The 24,087-nt window shown below is 46.7% G+C and overlaps 1 protein-coding gene across 1 annotated transcript; it reads right to left on the bottom strand.

Annotated features, from left to right (window-relative positions):
* Positions 1–1,440: 1,440 nt before the first annotated feature.
* Positions 1,441–23,412, bottom strand: LOC134499844 (intestinal-type alkaline phosphatase-like). The gene is made up of 9 exons (XM_063306709.1): positions 23,341–23,412; positions 5,655–5,711; positions 5,115–5,184; positions 4,116–4,250; positions 3,493–3,659; positions 3,373–3,397; positions 2,878–2,994; positions 1,920–1,961; positions 1,441–1,646 (listed from the first exon to the last, which is right to left on the bottom strand). Exons 1-9 carry the CDS (start codon positions 23,410–23,412, stop codon positions 1,441–1,443), a joined length of 891 nt encoding a protein of 296 aa, XP_063162779.1.
* Between the last annotated feature and the right edge of the window lie 675 nt (positions 23,413–24,087).

The following is a 24,087-nucleotide window of genomic DNA, read 5'->3' as shown; positions in this document are numbered from 1 at the left end:
TGGCTTTATTTCCTGGAGGATGGACTGGTTTGATCTTCTCGCAGTCCAAGGCACTCTCAGAATTTTCCTCCAACACCACAGTTCAAAAGCATCGATCTTCCTTCTCTCAGCCTTCCTTATGGTCCAGCTCTCGCAGCCATATGTTACTATGGGGAACACCATTGCTTTAACTATGCGGGCCTTTGTTGTCAGTGTGATGTCTCTGCTCTTGACTATTTTATCGAGATTGGTCATTGCTCTTCTCCCAAGGATTAAACGTCTTCTGATTTCTGATTTCCTGACTGCAGTAATCTTCCCACCTAGAAATGCGAAGTCTTTCACTGCTTCTACATTTTCTCCCTCTATTTGCCAGTTATCAATCAAGCTGGTTGCCATAATCTTGGTTTTTTTGAGGTTTAGCTGCAAGCCAGCTTTTGCACTTTCTTCTTTCACCTTCATCATAAGGCTCCTCAGTTCCCCTTTGCTTTCAGCCATCAAAGTGGTATCATCTGCATATCTGAGATTGTTAATGTTTCTTCCAGCGATTTTAACTCCAGCCTTGGACTCCTCAAGCCCAGCATGTCGCATGATGTGTTCTGCGTACAAGTTGAATAGGTAGGGTGAGAGGATACAGCCCTGCCGTACTCCTTTCCCAATCTTAAACCAGTCCGTTGTTCCCTGGTCTGTTCTTACTGTTGCTACTTGGTCGTTATACAGATTATTCAGGAGGCAGACAAGATGACTTGGTATCCCCATACCACGAAGAACTTGCCACAATTTGTTATGGTCCACACAGTCAAAGGCTTTAGAATAGTCAATAAAACAGAAATAGATGTTTTTCTGAAACTCCCTGGCTTTTTCCATTATCCAGCGGATATTGGCAATTTGGTCTCTAGTTCCTCTGCCTTTTCTAAACCCAGCTTGTACATCTGGCAATTCTCGCTCCATGAATTGCTGAAGTCTGCCTTGCAGGATCTTGAGCGTTACCTTACTGGCATGTGAAATGAGTGCCACTGTTTGATAGTTTGAACATTCTTTATTGTTTCCCTTTTTTGGTATGGGGATATAAGTTGATTTTTTCCGATCTGATGGCCATTCTTGTGTTTTCCAAATTTGCTGGCATATAGCATGCATTACCTTGACAGCATCATCTTGCAAGATTTTGAACAGTTCAGCTGGGATGCCGTCGTCTCCTGCTGCCTTGTTATTAGCAATGCTTCTTAAGGCCCACTCAACCTCACTCTTCAGGATGTCTGGCTCTAGCTCACTGACCACACCATCAAAGCTATCCCCGATACATACATACATACATACATGCATATGCAAATAGAAACACAGAAGTAAAATCCAAGGGCCCCCTCCTTGCAGCTTCTGGGGGCGTCTGGAGAAGCCCTTTGGAGACCGGCAAGAGGTCCGTCTCTGCCAGTCACCCTCCCAGGAGGGAAAGAACTAACAGAAGTGCTAGGAGAGTGAGCGAGGGAGTCCCAGAGAAAGCGGGGCTGCTGGAACAGTAACCCAACAGATGACCCAACCCTCATGATACAGCTGGATGCATCTGGCAAACGCCATCACATGAGCAATGTAACTCTGCTCCTGGCGGCCATGAAAGAGATGAGCCATGGGACCCTGGGCCAGGATGGCTACCTCTTCACCGCTGTGAGTCTCTGTAATGGTATGTGGGAAAGACCTTGAGGGACAAGGAGAAGAGATGCTGCCTAGGGAACAGTCAGATAAGAGGGGGCACAACCCACAGCTGCATATTGGGTGGAGAAAGAGGCTCAGAAGGGACCCTCCCTGGCTTCTCAAACTGTAAAAGAGACAGCAGCAGGATTGTACTTTCAGACTTGCCAGGTTCTGTTAATGAAGCCTTGCAATAAAGTAGAATTAGCTCATCTGGTCATGTTTCCTGTCTGGTCCACATGGGAAGGCTCAGGGCTTGGAACTCAGGGGCAGGACTGTCTGTTGCCTGTAATCTTTGTCCTCTGGGGCCAAGAGGAAGAAGGTTGGTTGAGTGCAAGGGAGGTGAGAACAAGACTGCCCTGCATGGAATCGTGGAGTCACTGAATCATAGGGTTGGAATGCCCTTAGAGGTCTTGTAGTCCAAGTCCCTGCCCAGGGCAGATCCTCAGGCCATCCCAGACCAGTGACATCCAACCTTTGATTGAAACCCTCCAGTGAGGGAGCCCCCATGGCTCCAGGAGGCAGGCTGTTCCCCTGCTCCATAGCTCACTGCAGACAGTTGGATGCAACAAGCACAGCATGTCAAAAGTCCCTTTTCCTTTGCGATTTGAGGCACCTCCGGCACAGGAAAAGTGATACTAGCAGGGGCAAATCTGGGAAAAATTATGCTAGAGCTAAAGGCAGAGGAGCAGAGGCAGGGAAAACAGTTGGCACTACAAGTTGTTTTAGAACGCTGTTGCTTTCAAGGAGGGCACACGTACAGGAACAGAAACACATCTTCTTTATTCCATTTGGTTGATCCTAGCCAAACAGGTTCTACAGAGAATTTAAAGAAAGAACTGCTTTTCCTGCCCCTGCTCCTCCACCTTTAAAAAACATTGATAATCAACAGAACCTTTTTGAATGAAGTCAGAAGTAGAAATAGTATTCAACAGCCTTGATACAGAAGTAATTGTCCACTTCTGCTTACGTTGGGGGATAGATAGATGATAGATAGATATGGATGAAGGGATGAAATAACTAGCTTGTAACTAAGGCATTTAATTTCGCCATCCACTGGCTAGCATTCCTCTGAAATCACAATGGTGGCTTCACATAACCCTAGCCCTAAGAAGCCAAAGAAAAAAAATGTTTGGGACAAAACAGTTGGCCAATCCTAAGGCAAAGGGAGGAACATTGATAAAATCATCACAGCTTGAAGGTCACAGCCTCGCTCACCAAAGGCTTCTGAACTCGCATCCAGATGATGCCAATCCTCAAGGCTGCAGCTCGGCCCCTTCCCATAGAGGATGCTGGTGTAGGAAGCTTTGTCTGTTGCCTTTTTGGGTGCCAGTCCTGTTCACACATGCACACACACACACCAGGCAGTCCTAATGCCAACCTGACTGAATGAAATTGTGTTTAAGGCTGAATGAAAGCCACGTGACAAACTTGGCAAGTTGACTAAACAAAGAAACGTACATGGTATCCCCCTGGCTTTTTTCAAATGGAGAGTCTGTTAGGTCAGAAGCCATGTGTGATGGTGTGGTTTAGTAGAGGGGTTCAGGAGTGGGAGCACTTGGTGATGCCAGTTGGCCCCAACGGTTGCCTGAATGCAACAATGCCATAGATGTATGTAATTAGTTAAGTCTCCCCTGTCTTTTTGCCATTATAGTTTTTAACTGGTTTTTAACTGGTTGATGGGGGCTGCAGTCCAACATATCTGCAATCCACCTATCAAGCTGCTGCCTTGAGGGGTCTCCAAAACTCAGGTGACTAAGGATGGCTGAAAGATGGCCCAGTCACTGCGTCCTCGCCCAGCCACTCATCAAAAGTGCAGTTCCAGCATGGCCTATTGCCCCCAAAGGTGAAGATGTGTGAATGGTCAGCAGTAACTACAGACAGAGTGTCAGAGGCACTGGTCAGTCTGCTGGCCTGCTCAACTGCAAGGCCCATCATCACTGCCTCCACCACAGCTTGCTTCACTTTGCTGTTGTGATGTCTGTGGTCAGTCCTGCCTCATGGAAGGAAAGAACGAAAATGTAGGACACAATCCTAGGAAAGTTCCCTTCCACAAAAGGACATTGGTCTAGCTGACACAGAGGTGGCACACTTTCAGAGTGAGGAGTGCTTGGCACAGTGGAATCTCTTCCCAAGAAATTCATCCTGCGTAGCATCTAGGATCTCAGAAGAAGAGTCCCAGCCTAGCTTTTTCCCCTGAAGTGCTAGCTTTCTATGTGCAAGGCTGTTTGGGGTATAGGGTAGGATTATTTTAGTTGTACTTTGGGCCAACTGGTATTATCCAGGCCCAGATCTCTCTTTGGTGAGGAGACTCAAGAAGGAGACTACAAGAAGGTTCCTTCTTGTAGACAGGAGATGTTGTGGGGCCCTTCTGCAAGCAGCTTTCTGGACCTATTTCAGCTCCACTCTGCCTCTCCCAGGATGGAAGACAGGCCTCCCCATCCTTTGATACTCCTCTTCCACAAAGAGGAAGAAGCCCCTGGGATTCCTGCGGAGGGTCCGGATGGCCTTGTCCACCATCTCCACTATGGAGGGGTTTGTCTCTCGGTTCCAGCTGAGCTCATTCGCCGTGTCCTGGGGCTCAAAGAGGCATAGACAATGGGAGGAGATGGGCGAGGGCGTCACCAGGAGCACTTAGCGCCCTTCACTGTGGAGCATTGTTGACAGACCAGGCAGCAGAACAGAGCTGGCCCTGCCATGGGGCATATAGAGCCTTTCAGCTTGGGTAGCGGATTGGAGGCCACTACAGCCCCACCAACAATTGTGTGTTGTTTCTGTGGGGCTCCCCAAAGCCAGCTCCTCCAGTTATCCCCCTTCCTTGCTCTGGAGATGGGCCTTACTCCATATCTTCAAGCAGGACCTTCCCCAAGAACGAGGCACGAAGGGATGAGCAGATTCCTAAGCTGAGCCTTGTGCCACCTTGACTTTGCCCCAAACCACGTGGCAGAGTAATGGGCCCCTCAAATAGTGAGCCTGAAGAAGAACCCCATCCAGGAAGCAGAAGGTCCTCATTCTCTCACTCTTCCCATGCTGACCTCTTCCAAACGTGAGAAAAGCATGGAAGCCTCATTACCACCACCTCCCTGGTTGGCCAAGGATTTTCATCAGTGACTTGGACCTTTGGCAGATGATACAGCTGCTCCTATGTTAGAAGTAAACACCTGAAGCTGCCTTTCTCTTTCATCGTATTTCTAATTATGGACATTTCATGGAGGCACACTTGATTTCCCAACAGAAGACAAGGCCAGGGGCATCCACAAAGGGTCCAAAACAGTCAAGATGGTAGGTGCCACTGTGCAATCAAAGCCCTGCCTCTATTGTTTTTACACGTGTTGACTTTTTCGACCAGCCCCAGCCTCTCATCCTGTGGATGCTTTGAATGGGTTCCACTTTGCTGTGATCTAACAAGGTCATGTTTTCCAGAAGCTGGTCACCTCCATACGTCATGCTCTTACCCATGAGATAGTCAGTAGCGTTTTCATTCACAGCTGCCAGACCTGCTTTATTCCAGACCAACCAAGCATCCTAGAAAAAAATGGAGAAGTCCATAAACATCGCAAAAGGGGCAGCACAACTGCATGCACCCAACACATTCGTTGCATCTTTAATTCACACGTTAAATGTGTTGTGTGAACAGGGTTACGTAGGGGGACCCATCCCAAATATGAGTCAATATTTGAAATGGTCATCTATTAACCAGCGAGCAGTGTGAGGGACATGCAGAGAGACAACATTTACGCATCATGTTTAATCTAATTATTTTCTGGACTCACACAGTGTGTGGCATCATCCAAAGCTACAAGAGGCCTAATCAAAGTAAATTCTGTGTGCGTGTGGCACGCGCACATGCAAGCATTCAGGAACATTTCCAGCTCAAAACAGAGTGTTTTGCATTTTAAACAACTTCAGCAGACCCGAAATGGAGCATTTTGAATTAAGAACAATTCAGATTTGAATGGTCTGGCATGCTGTTCCTCAGGTCTCTGAACCCTCACCTGTTTGTCACTCAGCCACTTTTCAGTGAGGTCCAGGCCGTCCTTCCTGACTCCATTCTGCTTGGCATTTATTTATTTATTTATTTGTTTGTTTATTTATTTGTTTATTTATTTATTTATTTATTTATTTTTCAAATTTATATCACTGCCCATCTCCCCCAGACGGGGGACTCTGGGCGATTCTGGATCAGAGGTCTTCACAGAGATCACGTCCTTCCTTCCTCCGCCCAGAATTACCTGCCGATAGGTAAGCAGCACCAGATCCTCTCCCCAATGTTGGAACCTCTCCCTTACCTGGCTAGTGGGAGATGGCTAGTTCAGGCGCTCTGCCCATGTATATTGAAGGCCGCTTCTACGTGGAACTGGGATTTGCTTTGCACAGATTTATTTCTGCTTTTAGGAAAATGGAATCTATCTTAGCTATTAGCCTTGAAAGCTAAATGAAGTATCTCTGGGTATCCAGGCAGGAAGTACGATTACCAGCTGATGTGAGTGAGGAAATAGGGTTGGCATCAATATTTTGTTTGTATGCCAAGAGCAGATGCTGCACTCACCAAGTTGATCAATTTAATCTGTCGATATGTTCTTTTATTGGCAGAACGAAGCCTGCACCAACCGCCACTTACAGTTATGGTAAATGCAATGTTTCCAGATACGGAGACTTTCTTTGGCACTAATAAATCTTGAATACAGTTGTGCAAGGGGACAAAAAGGGAACTGTCTGGGGAGAAAAAAACCTACATGGATGCTTTGTTTGATCATTCAGATAATAAGTAAGCAACTCCAAGATTCACAGAATCCTTGGAGGGCAACCCCAATGTATCTCAAGGCGTCTGGTTCAGAAAGGCGATAATAAAGCAGAGCAAACTTGTTCCTTTTCCCTTCCTACAGTGAATTCATGAGTTTGCCTGGGTATTTCATCCTGGTTAAAGTAAAGTTGGTTCACCATTGCCTTCTTCCACAATTTATTTTCAACTTCACCATCTGGGCGGTAGTACCTCCTGCTGGTCTCCCATCCAGTCCAACTCTGTTTAGCTTTGATGAGCTGGGCTTGTCTAAAATGGTAAAGCCCTCTGTTAATCCTGCTTGACTCCAGATTGTTGTTGTTATTATTGACTTTGTAGACACATCTGTGGAGTTTTCTTAGCCAGAGAAGCTTTGGCACCGCTTTCTCCCAGACACTCATATTGACGATCTCACGTTCTCTGTTTTAGTTGGGTTTTATACATTTCTTATACTTTTTAATGTATTTATTGATTGTTTTTTAACCCTGTCGTATGTCACTTGGAAAAGTGAGCTGGGCGGCTAATAAATTGAGTAAATAAATAAACAAATAGTCAATCACACCAGAAGATGAATGCTATTGGTGTCAATGGGGCATGGCCTATCTGCTTGCAGAAGCATAAGAACTTTACAACAGTGCCCCTAGTGGTTATCTAGGGGACAGCAACAGGATGCAAAAGGCTAGAATTACGTTTAGGATTTGGATTAGGAAATCAGATATCAAGCCAAGGTCAGTTTCAGGATATCCCCTGAAAGTGGATTGTCATCTGGGGAGAGACATTTAATTTTCATGCATATTAAGTCAATCTGCAAGAGAGGTCTTTGGGGGAAATGGCCCTCTTCTCGTGTGTGATGTGCCTGAAATTTCTTGGACCGTGGGGACACGTTCAAAAGGATTTCAGCTCCAATGGCTGCACTCACACATCACACTTAACTAGTTACTGAATTCACCCACTGTTTGGGCTCGCACAATAGACAGAAATTGGCTGGGTTTGCAGCCAACATGGTAAACAATAAACGAAGTGAACAAAGGTTAACCCAAACCAGGTTTTTCATCCTGTGCAAAAACATCTGTGAGGTTGCTGTCTGATCTGGTCAAACAAGCTGTAGGAATGCAGCAGGCCTGTTCATGGAGGGGAGGTTTAGCAAGTCAAAATGGTGCATAATGTGGGAGTCTTCTGGGTTTCTCAGCTCCTGTTCAAGGAGCAGGTGGCAGCTGTGGCCATCAGTAGACACACAGAGATCAACCACATTTGCATACCATTCCAAAGAGACAGTAAAAACCTAGGAAGAAAAAAAAGACTTCAACATATCCCCTCCAGCAGCCACATGGAGAGAAACAGGGGTCAACACCGGACAAGCCATTTGGCAGAAGTCCCGGCTCTAATCACGGGGCCAGCAAGGAGGAAACCTCCCCTCCACCCACACTGGCAGGGCAAGCTTCTGCACACGTACAGACAGCACCCCCCACCCTCCCTGGCGCTGACGAGGTTACCTCGTTGGGCCATGCAACGTCTGCAAGGAACCCACCAAGCTCAGGGAGCACCAAGGACTCACAGTTCAAGCCAGAGCCACAGAGGTTCCCTTCTGTTGGAGTCACCCATGCCCTAGTCACCCCTTGACTTGGCTACTGCTATGCTATGCTAGTATGCTATGGGGCTGTCCTTGAAGACCACCCAGAGGCTTTAACTAGTCCAGAATGTGGCAGTGTGGGCAATGATGGGCATGCTGGCTAGGGAAATCTGGGATTGGAAGTCCACATAAGTTGCTCAGGATGGGAAAGCCTGGTCATTTTGTCAGAAATACTATTTATCTTGAAAGAACTGGTAATTGAGCTTGGTTTTTCCTCTTCCTTCTTCATCCCATTATTGCTTCAGGGTCATGTTACATGGATTATCATCTTGCAGGCAAAAGCTAGGTTTTCATCTCTGATTTTAACACACTATTCTGGAAACCATTTTTGACTGAAGACTTGAATTTTTAAAAAATGGGACTCAAAGAGAAAAGGGAAAGAATAAGATAGCAATTACTCGATGGAAAGAAGGGCAGAAGTCATAATTCTATGTACATTCCTTTTTTCATTTTTTTCCCCTTTTTCTTATTTTCTTTAGACTTTTTTCTTAATCTTTTACTTTTGTAGACTTTTATTGGACTGAATAATTCTAATAATAAAAAAAGAATGTTTAAAATTGGCTTAAGCTATGAAACAGATTGTGGGTAGCAGCTGGGACTGATGCAAGTTTAACTGCAAGATGCTGCAAAACTGAAACAGTGAATTGACTCTCAGATGCTGTTTCAGAGAACCTGGTTCAGAACCAGATCAATGACTCCTATAAAATTTTGCTTCGCAGTCCCTGATTCCCTAAAACAAATTTCCCCAACCTGTTGCACTCCAGGTGGTTTGGATTTCAGTTCCCACAATCCTCAACCAAAATAGATGATGAAAACTGTAAGGCAATTCATCTGAAGCCTGGCTTAGACCAAAAAATGGATTGAGTGAAAAGCTCCAAGGTGATTCCTTCTCAGGATGACCAAAGCAGCCTGCAGAGACACACCCTTTCTTGGGATACCCTCCCACCTTTGACAAGGCAGCACAGGGGGGGGGGGATTTTTCCATAGCTAGCACATTCCCTTCTCCAGAGTTTCCTGCCGGCTGGCCCTTGTAGATGTGGGCTGTGGAGAGGGTGGGCACCCCCATGACTTTATGCACAAGTGGGAGGGAGGGAGGGAGGGAGGAAGAAAAAGGGAGGGAGGGAAAGAGGGAAGGAAAGAAGGAGCAAGGAAGGGAAAGACAAAGGAAGGAAGGAAAAGAGGGAGAGAGGGAGGGAGGAAGGAAGGAAGGAAAGGAACAACAAAGGAAGGGGAGGGAGGGAGGGAAAGATGAAGGGAGGGAGGGAGGGAGGGAAAGAGAGGGAGGGAGGGAGGAAAGGAAGAAGACGGGACAGGAGAGGGAGGAAGGAAGATGAGAAAGGAAAGAAGGTAGTCATTGGTAATCATTTGATTACCAATATCTATTATCTATTATCTATTATTATCCATTATCTAATATCTGCTGTCTCCTGCCAACCTAGCAGTTCAAAAACATGCAAATGTGAGTAGATCAATAGGTACCGCTTCGGCGGGCAGGGTCATGCCGGCCACATGACCACGGAGGAAGTGTCTATGGACGAACGCCGGCTCTTCGGCTTTGAAACGGAGATGAGCACCGCCCCCTAGAGTCGGACACGGCTGGACTTAGTGTCAAGGGAAACCTTCACTTTTACCTTTTAATATCTACTGTATATCTATTAAAGTCTGCAGCAGAAATGATCATCGCCCCTTTGCTGCTCTGACGGCTTCTGTGTCACTGCCAAGAAAATGGCAGGGGGAATTCCCCAAAGTCCCCAAGAGCCGAGGCTCAAGCTGAGAACAGGTTTCCCTCTGGCAAAGATCGCCAGCACATGTGTGCAACGCCGGGAGCCTTCTGCAAGCTTTGTTTTATTCCCCCCAGGAACTGAGGGGGGCATCCGCGCACAGAGACCCCCTTCCCACAACAACCCTGTGAGGTGGGCTGGGCTGGGCTGGGCTGGGCCATATCACCCTGCGTGCTTCCACGTCTGAGGGTGAACGTGAACTTTTGCCCCCCACCCTATTCCAACATTCAGCGCTGGGGCGAGTGCCCCGTTTTCCTTGGCTGGGCTCGTGTGCCATTCCCAACCAGGATGTTTTGAAACGGCTTCACTGACTCCGATGCGGGTGGCTCCCCTCACACGCCGCTCGAAGCCACGAGTGTTGGCTGAAGAAGCACCCGACAGGGTGTGCGGTGCCTCCTGCCAAGCCAAAATCAAACAAAGCGCTTTCTGAGCCGGTGCAGAGTGTGAACCCAAAGCGGGCCTTTGTCCCCCTTTCCTTCATCACTGGATCACGTCTCTGGATGCTGCCCCACGCCTTGGACTTTTAAAAACAAACAGTTTCAGCCTTCGCCAGTCCTCCACTTCTCCCTGCCTCCGTTCCTCACGGCTCCAGCAACAGCGGGGCTGACCCAGAGGAGGAGGGCTCTGGCCCTGCTGTGCCTCAGTTTCCCATGGGGAGAAGCGCCAGCGCCGGGCTTTGCTTATGGCTCTAAAGGCCACAGGCCCGGACCCACGAGAAAATTTGGTTTCTGCCTGCAGCCCTTTTAGGAGGGGGCCTCAACAGCAGGGCCGTGGCCGCCATCTGGACTTTTTGACCCCCTCCCTGCAGCAACCCTGTTCTCTTTCTCAACAACTTGGTCTCCCTTGCACCCCCAAGACCAACAGCCCAAAGGCAGGCAGGACATTTTGGCCAGGGGTGCTGTGGAGTGAAGCGAAGGCTCCCACCCTCCCCGACTCTGGGAGAGATGACCAGCCTTAGCAAGGCTACGCAGCCCTCGCACTGCTTGCAAAATCTACTTTGCTCATGCTCAGAGTTGAGTTGTAGCAAGATGCTGCTGAGAACATCAAAGCCGGCAGCTGCGCCGGGGAGTGAAAATCAGCATGCAAAGAGTTGGTGGGGAGGAGGGAAGGCGTAGCTGGGGAAGGAAACCACCACCCCATTCTCTCTTCAGTGAGCAATGTTCAGTCAGTGGGAGCAGATAGATAAGATCGGGAGAACGGGCAGGACGCAGCCGAACTCTACTTGGTAGGGATTGGGGCCCCCACCCAGTCAAGGGAGCCCTTGATGCTCAGTCCCTTTTGATTACGAGCACAGAGATTCAATTAAATGGAAGGTTTGTGCATAACACCTCTGCGCATTGTGCAAGCTTTGCATGCTCTGTTCAGGGCCTGCATTTTTGACGGATTTGAAGAAGTCAAACGGGGGTCTTCGGCCCCCTGCTCTGTTTAAAGCAGCGTCTCTCAATCTCAGAGCCTTCAAGATGGAGGACTTCAACTCCCAGAATTCCCCAGCCAGCATGCCTTTAAAGCAGTGTTTCTCAACCTTGGCAGCTTTAAGATGTGTGGACTTCAACTCCCAGAATTCCATAATGAGCAAGTTCCATAATGAGCAGCCAGCACAGGCCCATGGAATCCTCCCAATTAATGTGTTTATTTGTCAAATGGCTAGCCTGCCTCTGGTTCTGGAGCACAAAGCAGCATATATGCATGCCCTCCTGCTTTTTGCCCCTCAAAACAACCCTGGGAGGTAGGCTGAACTGTGAGAGAGAGGGAGGGACAGGCCCAAAGCCCCCCAGGGAGCTGCTATGGCTGAGGTGGAACTTGAACCCAGGTCTCCTCATTCCTAGTCCAACCCCATCTTTGCTCCACCCTCCTAGGGTAGTCTGATCCAGACACTGCTGATGTTCTCATCTCAATAATCAGCAAGATGTCTAGAGGCCCAGGGCATTGGTGGCCCTGGACCCCTGGGCAGCTCAACTTTGCACATGGGCAGATGGCCCACTCTTGGCATGTTGCTGCCTGGAATTTTTATGTATGTATGTATGTATGCATTTATTTATTTATTTATTTTCTATCCCACCTTTATATTTTTTATAAGTAACTCAAGGTGGCAAACATACCTAATACTCCTTCCTCCTCCTGTTTTCCCCACAACAACAACCCTGTGAGGTGGGTTGGGCCAAGAGAGAGCGACTGGCCCAAGGTCACCCAGCCGGCTTTCATGCCTAAGGCGGGACTAGAACTCACGGTCCCCTGGTTTCTCACCCAGCTTCTTAACCACTAGACCAAACAGGCTCTGCCAGTTTAATATTAACAGTAATTTTAAAATTAATAGTAATTTTATTAAAGTGTACAATTGCAAAGATAAAAGACTAATACCAACTAGAAAAATATAAAAGAATAAAATGAGAGAAAGGGGGAAAAAATTAAAAAGTGCAAAAGGCAAAGGAAAAAAAGAGATACGATTATTAAAGAAAAAAGATATACGAAGAAATAACTTCTCCCTTCATCCTGACAAGTACAAACAATTTCAAAGGCTTATCACCTTCTCTAATACCGCAACGAAAGCCCTCTTCATCCCATGACTCATCTCTTATTTATAAACAAATTCTTAAAACCTCGTCATTTAATTCTAATCTGTCCAGGATTTTTACTAACCTGTGCCTGGGCAGTGAGAGGAATCCAATCTGCCAGGCTGGATTTGTCAAGAAAATTGCTGAATGCCGGCGGATGGGAAGGAGACTTGCTCAGTTCGCTTCCCTGGGGTGAAGACTGAAGCCACACGCAGCTGCGGGCACTTCCAGTTTGCAGATATGCCCACCAGAGTCAGTATTTCAGGGACCTTTAAGTCCTTCTCTGCTCTGTTCTAAGGAAACTTTAATGAATGAATGAAATAACGACTTTTACATTTTATGTTAATCGTAAATCCTTTGTTTATTTACTGATTAAATAATTGTTTATTTACTCTACTCTACTCCTCTATATGGGAATAGTTTTTCCTGGGGGTGGCTGGCGCCTTAGAGCTCTCCTCACTGAATTAGATCTTATCGCCACTTGGATTTTATACTTATTTTAATCTTCTATTTATATTTGGTAATTTTTATTTATATTTTTGTACGTTCACGGTTTTAATGTTAGCTTTATTGTAAACTGCCCAGAGTCCCTCTTTTCAGGGGAGACGGGCAGTGGTAAAATTTGAAAAATAAATAAACAAGCAAATAAAAAAGTTTTCCCACCTTTCTTTTTCTTTCATGTAGCTATTCATTCTGTACTTTAAATGTTTTAAACAGATAAATAATTAAAAAAAAAAAAAACACAGGTACAGCTTCAATTGCAACGTGGTGGCCAACTTTTTTGACCACGCCCTGTAGATCACTTAAATCATTAGTATCTCCTGCTTATTTTTAAATCCACTTAAAATCTATTTTAAAGTTATGATTTCTCTCTGTCTTTCACGCGCATGCATACACAATCGATTGATCGATAGGAACCCAGATAGTGAAAGAAAGCAGGTTAATTAGGACCTAACATTTTATTGACAGTCTTTGGGACTGCCCTTGGATGGAGTTGGGGTAAGAAGGAAAACACAACTTTTACACCAGGGCAGTGAAGGACAACTCAGGGCTTTCTCCCTCCTGGGCTGGGAAACTCAGGGAGACAACATCACACAGACGGACGTGGCATGAAAATGGGGTTGCTAAGATGTGTTTGCACAGAGGTTAGGTGCAAATGGGGAAGGAAAGGAGGGGGTGAGTCATCTTACCTAGGATCAGAAAACATCCCAAGCACGCTGAAGTCATTATGCATCCCTTTAAATAATTATATTTTGGATATCCTACAAAACCTCCCCTGTTGTGTTTTTCTTTCCTGCATCACATGAAGCAGCAGCCTGTACAATTCACACACTCAAAACTTCAAGCAGTAAAACACACTGGGATAAAATACAGAGAACCAAAAGAAACCAGCATTCCTGAGCCATGCGTTATTTTTAACAGAGGATATGTTCTGGAAATGCCCTCTGCACATTCTCAGAGGCATGTTTGCATTGGACCGTTACTGCAAACAGCAGCCACTTCATTGAATGAGGGAAAAACCCATCGTGTGCAGATCCTGTCTTGGATCCCTAAAAGCAGGCATGGGCTTCTGAAATGCAGTTGGCCAGGCCCGATGTCAGCATTGCGAGGTAGTCCAGACAGGAAGCCCACCCAGATGAACTAATTCTACTTTATTGTGAGCTTACATTAACAGAATCTTTCAAGTCTTGAAGTACATCTCTCCCCCTTCACCTTTATAGCCCAAGAAATGAGGGAGGGTCCCTTCTGAGACGTTTGCCATGCCCCATTCCTGCTGTGGGCTCAGCTGCCTCTAATCTGACCATTGCCTAGTCTGCGGCTCTTCCTCCTGTCTCCCAAGGTCATTCCCACATACCATGACATCCAGCCAGCAGCAACCTTGGCACTGGGGCTGGCTTCTGAAAACTAGTATATCAGCTTTCTAGCCTGTCACCCTCCAGATGGCTAGACTCCAATTACACTCATCCCCAACCAGTGGGATCAGTCAATATCCAGTCACTTTGAGAAAGACACACAAATGTGTCTGAATCCCTGCCCAATCCACTCAATTCCAGTCTTTGGGAGAGATTGCAACTCCATGGATGGACCTTCTATGCTTCTGTGAAGTAACACAGCTGGAAAGACCTCAGCACCACTTGCCCACCTATTCCATTATTCTCTAACCAGGTGCCCTCCAGATGTGTCGATTACAATTCCAATAGGCTAGTAGGGATTTTGGGAATTGTAGTTCAAACATCTCTTGCAGAAAGTATCCAGTTGGGGAAAGTTGACTTACTCAGCAGAAAATACTGGATTAGCGGATCAACTACTCTCCAATTCCTGTATATCCACAGCTGTGTTGGCTTCAGCTCCCAGAATTTCTGGCTAGCATGCTAACTGTGAATTCTGGGAGTTGTACTTCAACCCATCTAGAGGGCATTAGGTTTAAGGAAAGATGGATCCTTGGCTGGGAGTCCAAATAGCCAGTGTAGTCAAAGGAGTGCAGCCTAATCAATCATCAGATTCTGCTCTAATCCAGATTTTCTGGCAAAACAAATGGGGTTGGTTTAACGAGAGTTGGCAGCTGCTCACCTCCTGCCCTTTATCATAAATGGAGATGCCAAAGACCAATTACACCCCTTATTTATCACTGAGTAGGATGTCCACAGAAGTATCAGTGGTAGTTCTACTCCAGGGAAGGTCCCACGTTCTTCAGAGAGAAAAATCCCACGAAGATGAAGAACTGATCCCTAGAAAGCTAAACCTTGAAGTCACACTGAAATTATCTTTGCTGCTCGTCTGACATGTCTGTTAAATTCAGCCCCATCTGCTAAGTTCTTCCTCTGCAACTGCCTGGGCTGGCTCAGGTCGCAGAGGGTCATCCAGAGGCCTCCCATGGCCTCTTTGCTCCAAGGGAGAGATTGCATGGAGGCCTTGACTGTGCCTCTCTGCTATTTTTCTTGATAATAAAATAACCGGGAGTTGCCCATCCAAAAGGAAGTGGGCTGTGTATTACGGGGAGGAAAGAAAGCAGCAATGTCAGCTTGCTAGTCATCAGGACAAAATCCTGGTTAAGCCCATGGTGTATTTTTGCAGATAACCCAGCAAACTAAACAAGAACAGCCTAAGTCCCAGGATATGGTCTGCAGATATGTTGTTATGTTAGGCAGCAGCTCTGCAGAAATGAAGCCAGTCCAAGTCTGAACTTCCGATGGGAAGGAAATGATTTTTGAAAGAAGATTTTACACGTTTTTCTGAAGTGCTAGCAAAAGGCAAGACTTACTGCCAGTAGCCTGGAAAACTCCTAATGAGATCTGACAGGAAAGCCGGTCTCCTGGCACCCTCCATATAGGATGTAATTAATGATACCATCCATTACATTAGAGGCTCGGTGCCTGCGGCCGGAGTTCTATTCTTGATAGATCTGGATTCATTGCTGGCAGATAATCGCAGATGAACCAAGAACCATTTTGCATAGAAAACAGACTGGCTGAAAGCCTTTGCTATCAATTGGATCGCTGAGCATTTTTTTAGGAGTTCAGGCCCTGCTCTTTGTGCAACAGAAATTATCTGCAGGGAGCGGGATTGGAGACCTGGCCCGAGGCAATTTCAGACCAAGGATCCAAAAGGAGACATCATTTGAGGGAGCAAGAGATGTCTGAAAGGAGGTGGACAAAAAGTCACAGGGAGGGATGAGTTGTAAGGTGATTGTGCCAAGATCTGCCCTGGGACCATTGAAGCAGCAGTTGTAACGGCAGACCATTACGTCATCTCAGAGGCTTTTGAAGACCATCACGTAAGCCACAAGGTGTGTTTGTGTGTGTGTGTGTGTGTGTGTGTGGCTGGAGTCTTGGGTGATTGCCAGCTCATAGAAGAGGTTGGTGTTTCCATTCCAAGTCTTATAAAAGTTGGGGCAAGAATACAAAGACCATGGGATCACCATCATAGAATCAGAAAGTTGAAAGACCCCTTGGAGGTCTTCTAGTCCAATCTTCCATCAGGGCAGAACTTCTCAGAACTACCCCAGACAAATGGCTGTCCAATCTTTTCCTTAAGCCCTACAGTGATGGAGACCCCACAACTTCAGGAGCCAAGCAGCTCCACGGCTTGATAGCTCTCACAATCTGGAAATTCCTCATTAATTCGAGTTTGGATCTCCCTTTGTAAAGCTCCCACCTGTTGGTTCTTGTCCTACCCATGTGAGCAAAACTGGCTGGGGAATTCTGGGAGTTGAAGTCCACACATCTTGAAGCTGCCAAGGTTGAGAAACACTGCTATAGAGAATAAACCTACTCTCTTCCCTTGATAGCTTTTCATATCTCCCCTCTGCCTTCTCTTCTTTAGGCCAAAGACACCCACTTCATACCATTTCGCCTCCAATCCCATCTTTGCTGCTCTTGTCTGCACTGTTTCCAGTTTCTCAGCATCCTTTTTCCTCAGTAGTGACCAGAACTGGACACAGAATTCCAGATGTGGTCTGACCCGTAAAAACCAGGAGATGGTGAGTTTATCCATCCATCCATCCATCCATCCATCCATCCATCCATCCATCCATCCATCCATCCATCTATCTATCTATCTATCTATCTATCTATCTATCTATCTATCTATCTATCTATCTATCTAATTTATATAGCCACCCATCTCACTTTTACAAGTGACTCTCGGCAGCTTACAAGTTAAAACAGCAATAAATACCTAAAAACACTATAATAATGCACAATTAAAAACACTGAAACTATAAATATTACCAAGCTAAAACAAAAGGTGAAGGGATATTAATAGGAACGGAGCTGCCTTCACTGACTCACCTGTCCTCTGGAGTCCCCAGGCCTTTAATATTATTAAACAGCAACATCTGCCTATCCCAGGTCCTTGGGAAGGCCTCGATAGGTGGACAAAAATGCCAAATCCAGTCTAGACATCTGGCTGACTGTGCGATTAGCCATAATAATTCCCTGCAGCCTGTTGAGATATGGATCCAATTATTGAGACTTTCAAATCAGGGATCATTGACAATAACCTTGTCTATTTCCAGAGATTCCTAGAATTGGGAGCCTTGATAGCTCTAAAGGAAAAAGTCAACTTGCTATGCTGGACCGAGCAAGTTCAAAATTTAGCAACCACTTTTTGCTTTGCATCCCCCAGATGTTTCTGAATTTCAATTCCCAGCAGCCCTTACCAGCTGCTGAGGGATCCTGGCAGTTGCATTTCTGCACCATCTAGAACAGTGTTTTTCCATCTCAGCAACTTTCAGATGCATGGACTTCAACGCCCAGAATTCCCAGAAGTCTGGGAGTTAGTCCATACATTTGAAAGTTGCTGAGATGGAGAAACATTGATCTAGAAAGTCCCTGGTTCCACTCCTGGCCTTAACCCCAACATTGCTGAAAATTACTTTCCATGGTGGGCCAAATGGACCAATTCATGGCCACTTCATGAAGGTCCTGGCGATCAACGGCTCTTAGACTTGATGGCATGGGTCCACCTCTGAAGGCCATCTGCTGGGAGACCAGGGAGCTTCCTTGGGCAGTTGGTGGGCCACTATGGGACAGACTGCTGGACTAGATGGGCCAGGGGTCCCATCCAGCAGGGCACAGCCTAGATTCTTATGGTGCTAGTCTTAACAAAGCCCAATTCAATTAAAGAGCCCTTGCAGTTTTGTCTGACATTGTTCGAAGTCAGGCAAACATCTGCAGGCTTCAGTGCAGCTGAAGCTTACTCTGAGGTGGACTTTCATCCCTGCTAGAAACTTGGAGATTGCTTAGCACCTTCACTTAAGGACAGTGGCAGTAACAATGGTCAGATTTCCTGGTAGCATTTCCACATGAAACATTCAAGACAGCAAGAAGAGATTTAGAAGGGGCGATTTTAACAGTTTAGTTTCTGCCTCCAAAACCAAGCCCCTTGTTTGTTAAAGAAAGCAGTCCAGTCCTCCAGTAAGCAGACTCTTCAAGGGCCTGAATACTTAAAAAAAAAAATTGTCCAAAGTCAGCTTTGTTTCTGAGATTTTTGTTTCTTTGTTTCTCCATTCCACCTGGCCTGTGGGAGAAAGGGGTCCCAAGGTTTGGTTGTCTCCAATGGAACAGCTAGAATTTGAGGGGAAATGGTTCATAGCTAGAACCGTAGAATTGGAAAGGTCCTAAGAGGTCATCAAGTCCAGCCCCTGCACACTGCAGGATTCACAGCACCAACCCCGATAGATGACTGTCCAGCGTCTGCTGGAAAACCTCCAGCGAAGGGGAAGAAACCACTCCATGCACAAACCTACCCTACTGATTGGCAGCAGTTCTTCCTGTTGAGAAGTTCTTCCTAATGTCTCATCTGTATCTGCATCCTTAAAGTTTCACCCCGTCCGTTCAAGTCTTCCCCTCTGGAGCAAGCAAGAATACTGTAAGTCCGAACCCTCTTCCGATATTTGAAGACAGCTACCCTGTCCGCTCTCAACCTTCTCTCTGCAAGCGAAACATACCACGAATCTGCAGCTATAAATCTTATTTACTTAAAAAGAAATTTGCAAATAGAAGTTTTAAAAGCGTGCCAGTGTCCAGGCATTGAATCTTTGGGGATGTGAGTCACTCAGCAGCTCTTCTGGAGAGCATTCTTCTGATGTCAGGCCAAACCATGGTTTATTGTTAGGAGAGCACGTTGCTGTTGGCCTGGTCTCGGCTAAGACGCTTTCTCTCTCTCTGAAGCATGAAGGGAGGGAGATCTTCAAGTTGGAAGGGGCTGCTCAGGCCTCTGGGTCCAGCCTCCTACTCTGTGCCAGTCAAAGATGCCAACTGAAGGTTGGCTGGCAAGATGCAGGAAGATTTGCAAGGAGGGTGGAAAGTGGCAGCTCGCAATCGTGGCTTAGCCACAACATCTGTTAGCACCCCAGGCCAATCCTGCTACTTAGATGACCTCACAGCGTTGCTGCAAAAATAGGGACAAAGCTGTAATAACATTCATTGTCCTAACAGATCCTTTCCTTCTGTAGAAGTATCATTCCAGGTAGAAATGATACGGGCTTTTTAAAAATGTGTATTTTTTTCTTTTAAGACAATACATTTCTTCATACATGCGCGTGCACATGGGCAGAAGGTCCAAAAAACTCAGAATGGCGTCTGCAACTGATGGATGTAAAAAAGGAGCAGAGCTTCGATCCTGTGGTCACAGCTGCCATCTTGACTTTTCTGACCACCCTGTGTATACCCCTGGTGTTTGTGCTACGTTCCCGGTTTCTTTTTTGCCCCCTCCCTTCTTTTGCTTTGTTTTCTTCCTCATTCTCTTTCTTGCTTCTGTATTTTTTTAATTTTTATTCTGATATTTGCTGGCTTGATCCAAAAAGGAACAATTTAAAAAAATCTGTAGATACCCCACCTGGAGTTTGTTGGGATAACAAGCTGCAGTTTGGGGCTACATGCAGTTCCGGGCTGCAAGAGTGTGGCACGCTCAGTTGTAAAGAACCAGCTCACTTTTTCTCCTGGGCAGCTGACTACTGGCAACTACATTCATAACCTCAAGCTGGCGTTGCCATCACACTTGAAGCTGGTGGTGAAGGCTTCATGTCCTCTTCCTACAATTTCTCTCTCCGATGCCCCTTCGTGATAGAAAAGGATGTTAGGCTTGTTCCCTTGCTCCCAGCAAGAACTTTAACCAAGCGGGAGCCAAAACTTCTAAAGTTTGGGGGTGCAGTTTTAAGGGTTTATCTTCTCGTCGCATGTAAAGCTCGTCCTAAAGCAGGCAAGGAGTGCGCTTCAGCCGTCTGCCGATGAGATAAAATTATGTTCCCTTTTAGGTTGCTCAGCTGTGATGGCAACAGCATGCTAAGTGCCCAGGTTATTTGGGGACCCACCGCCTATCACCCATGGTTTCTGCCCTTCCAGTAAGATCAGGCAGAGTGGATATGATCCTTGCAATTAAACAATGTCATCAAGCATGTCTTCTGTCTGGAAGAGCATTCCCCTAGAGCAGTGTTTATCAACCGTGGCAACTTTAAGATGTGTGGACTTCAACTCCCAGAATTCCCCAGCCAGCACAGAATTGAAGTCCACACATCTTAAAGTTGCCACGGTTGATAAACACTGCCCTACAGATTTATGTGGCTCCCACCATGATGGTGCTTGAAGTCTTGAAAGGTGGATGTTCTTCCAGGCCCCGGGGTAGTGTGGTTGTTGTGGACCCCTGGTTGATTGTTTGAAGGGTCCAGATGCATTTGTTTTCCTTCTTATGGTTTCTCCTTTTCTAAGTGTAAGTTGCCCAGAGTCGCTCTGGAGTTGGGCTACCTCCAAATCAAATCAAATCAAATCAAATCAAAGTATAGATGCATAGGAACAAGGTGGCAGAGGCTATGCATATGGAGGATCTCTGGGCGACTCTCTGTAGATTACTAAGAGATTCTAGGGGCCCACTTTAACACAAGCAAATAAATGTGACTGGCCAGGCCTTCAAGTTGCTTATCGTAAAACAGGACGATTGAAGTGCTGCCAGCAGCAACAGGCAATTGGAGCATTTTGATAGGTAGTTGAAAGGTAAACGTGCAGTTGTGAATCTTACTTCATGGAGAACGGCAGATAGCCAGCTTGGCAGTCGGTTGCAGTTGGCTTCTGTCCAGTGGCACTGGGCCTTAGGGGCAAAAATGAAGTTAAAGTCCAGTGGCAAAGCAAAATTCTGATTTAGCTTCTGAGGTGGGCAGCGCCATCCAACCGGCCTGGACGCTGCCACTTAAGACTGATGGGTGTTGAAGTCCCATGATACCAGAAGGGCCGCAGGTTGTCCACCAATCCTCCCTTTCACGACCTTATTTTAAATTCATTGGCAGAAATGTGGGATGAAAAACAACATAACAAACCTACGTTTTCACCGGCACCTTTGAAGCCACTGCGGGGCTGGGTAAAGCTATTTGTAGACATTTTTTTAAAAATGAATGATGATACCTGCAATAACTAATAATGGCTGCCTGAGGCTGAAACCTGAAATTTTCTGCCTCATTTTGTCTCGTAGTAGGGCCAGTTTTGGAACGGAGATATGACAAGAGCGGGATTTTTCAGAAAAAATGCTGGTACTTCAAAACCCACCGTGTAAAACTGAAAAATAGGATTCTCCCCCCAAATTCTGCTTGGTTCCTTTCCTCTGGGTATTAGCTCTCTTAATATACGGCATTTATAGTCCCATTTTTTAAAGAGAACTCTCCATGTGATTCCAACCACCACAAAGAAATTGTCTCATGAAAAAAGGCAGAGAGGACGGGAGAATGGAGAAGGAAAGTTTTGCTTCATGTCAGAAAGTGATAGAGGGAAAGAGGGAGAGAAAAGCTTTCTTGCTTTCAATTGCTATCCTCAAATAACACCCCAAACTTGAATTCTTGGTGCCGAGGTATAAACGTTAGGCAGCCTTTCCGAAACTGATCCGCTCCAGATGTCCTGGATTACAGCTTTCCTGATCGTCTCCCAACTGGCTGAGGATGACTGGAAGTTAAATTCCAGCCACCTCCAGGACTAAAGGTTGGGGAGGCTGCCTAAGGCACGAAGGGGCTGCTAAAATGTTTGCTCCCCCCATCTTCCGCTCTCGTGCTGCAAAGCCGCTTAGTTGTCGAGGTGGGAAGAGGCCAGATGGGGATGGTGCTGCGTTTCTGCAGGACTGGCAATTATTCGATCAAATTATTACCCCTTGATTTTCCCCAGGCAAGTAATTATTATCAAGGATTATCACTGGCATCTGCAATAATCACCCCAGTGAGACCTGAGGGTTGGCAGTGAAGCCTCAGGGCCTCTCAAGACCATCTTGAGCCTTGGCTAAGAGTTGGCTTTTGCTGTTCCCAGAGAGACTAGCGAGGAATCTCAAGAGCAGGGGAAGGTAACAGGATGAGTGGATTTCACATGCTTGCATGCAGGCCAACTCTTTCCTAACTTGGCCTCAACAATGCACACTGCGTACGGCAAGGTAACTCAGGCTTCACATGCTGATGGTCAAATCTCTCCGTATCAGGCTGGAAAGATGCTTGTCTGAAATCCTGCAAGGCTCACAGATGCATCCAGAGCAGTGGGAGATGGCACAGTGGCGGCTCTGCTCAGGATAAGGCAGCTTTCAGGGATCCATGTGCAGAACAACTTTGCATCCATCCACCATGGCAAGGGAATCTCACAGCAATAGCATTCCCCTACCTCCACCCCACCATAAGGGTATGCGCACACAGGCACATCAGCCACCATCTAAACCAGCGTTTCTCAACCTTGGCAACGTTAAGATGGGTGGACTTCAACTCCCAGAATTCCCCAGCTGGGGAATTCTGGGAGTTGAAGTCCACCCATCTTAACGTTGCCAAGGTTGAGAAACGCTGATCTAGACAGACTTCAAGGTCACCGCTGTGACCATTAACTTCCTAAACTGCTTGAGATGAAGATGCCTTCTGACCGCTTCCTCCTCTTGTTCCAAACTAGCTCAGGTATTAAAAGGTTCCCTTGGCCCTCTGGTCAACCCAGATTTCTCACTCAGGGCACAAATGGGCAGGCTCAAATGATCCTCCTTCGGACACACTATGTGAAGACCCAGCTCTCTGCAGAAGGTCCTAATGCTGGGAAGGGTGGAAGGAAAGAAGATGAAGAGGCCGACCAGCAGCAAGGAGGATGGAATGAATTACAATGGCAGTGGGGAAGATCTGAAGGACCCAGCTCCCTTGAGAAGCCCATAATGCTGGGAAAGGTGGAAAGGGAAGAAGAGGATGACCAGCAGCAAGGTGGAGGGACTCAGTGACAGTGGTGATGGGGGCACTGTTGGAAGTCCTGAAGGACCAGGTTAGAGACAGGTCATCCTGGAGAAAACCCATGTGGTCGCTAAGGGTCAACAACTTGATGGCATATAATCAGTCAGTCAGTCTGCCCTCTGGAATGAGATGAGTGCTACCACACAGCCTTCACACCAGTCCACCCTTTCAGAAGGCTCAAGCGCTTTTTAGAGGGCTGGAAGTCCTACAAGTACCCCATAGAGAGGCCCCTTGTAGGTTGCAGTCTGGGCATCAGCACCTGGCCGAAGGGTTCCTGAGACGTTCATGACTACGGGAAGCTCGGAACCACAGAATCCCCCAATGCATCTCCTCCCTGCAACACCGACGACACTCAACTGCTATTCAACCCTGTCACAAGGGTACACTTCGTTGATGTTTCCTAAAGGAGCTGCTTAATTCAGCCATTCTGGCGCAATTCCCTGCCATCCCTCAAGAATTCCTACCCGCAACGCTTCCATTTCAAAGTCTGTGCTGCCAGCAAGGGAGATAAACTGAAATGGAATTGGGACATATAATCGAAAGATAAAGACGTTTCCCCCCACAGGCTGCCGTGTGAGAAACAGCACCTTCAGCTGATTTTAGAAGGATTCTGTCATGAGTAAGGATGGCGAGCAGGGGGCTCCCATCCAGACTGTTAAGCGCATGCGTAGCACTGAGGAATTAGGTAGCCATTCAAAGAGACACAGATCGGGCCCGCCTTAACCTTTGGGGTTTATATGGCTGGGTTTTTCCCACGCTTCTTCAGTTTGTTAGGATTCCTGTTATGTACAAGCAATAAAACATTAGAGACCAGTTCCTTGTCTCAGCGTGTTTCCTGGCAGTTAGGACAGATTCCAGGAAGTTACTTCCTTTGCTTTACTAGGGTATTTGGGTGAGAGTAAAGAGGGCTGAGTCCTCTGGCCACGTGTGGAGTCTCTCAAAGGCTCATGTGCCCGAACAAC

The sequence above is a fragment of the Candoia aspera genome, chromosome 6 (assembly GCF_035149785.1).
Source record: "Candoia aspera isolate rCanAsp1 chromosome 6, rCanAsp1.hap2, whole genome shotgun sequence".
In the NCBI taxonomy this organism is placed as follows: Eukaryota; Metazoa; Chordata; class Lepidosauria; order Squamata; family Boidae; genus Candoia; species Candoia aspera.
Note: the sequence above shows the minus strand (reverse complement) of the source record. Positions and strands in the feature narration are given on the sequence as shown.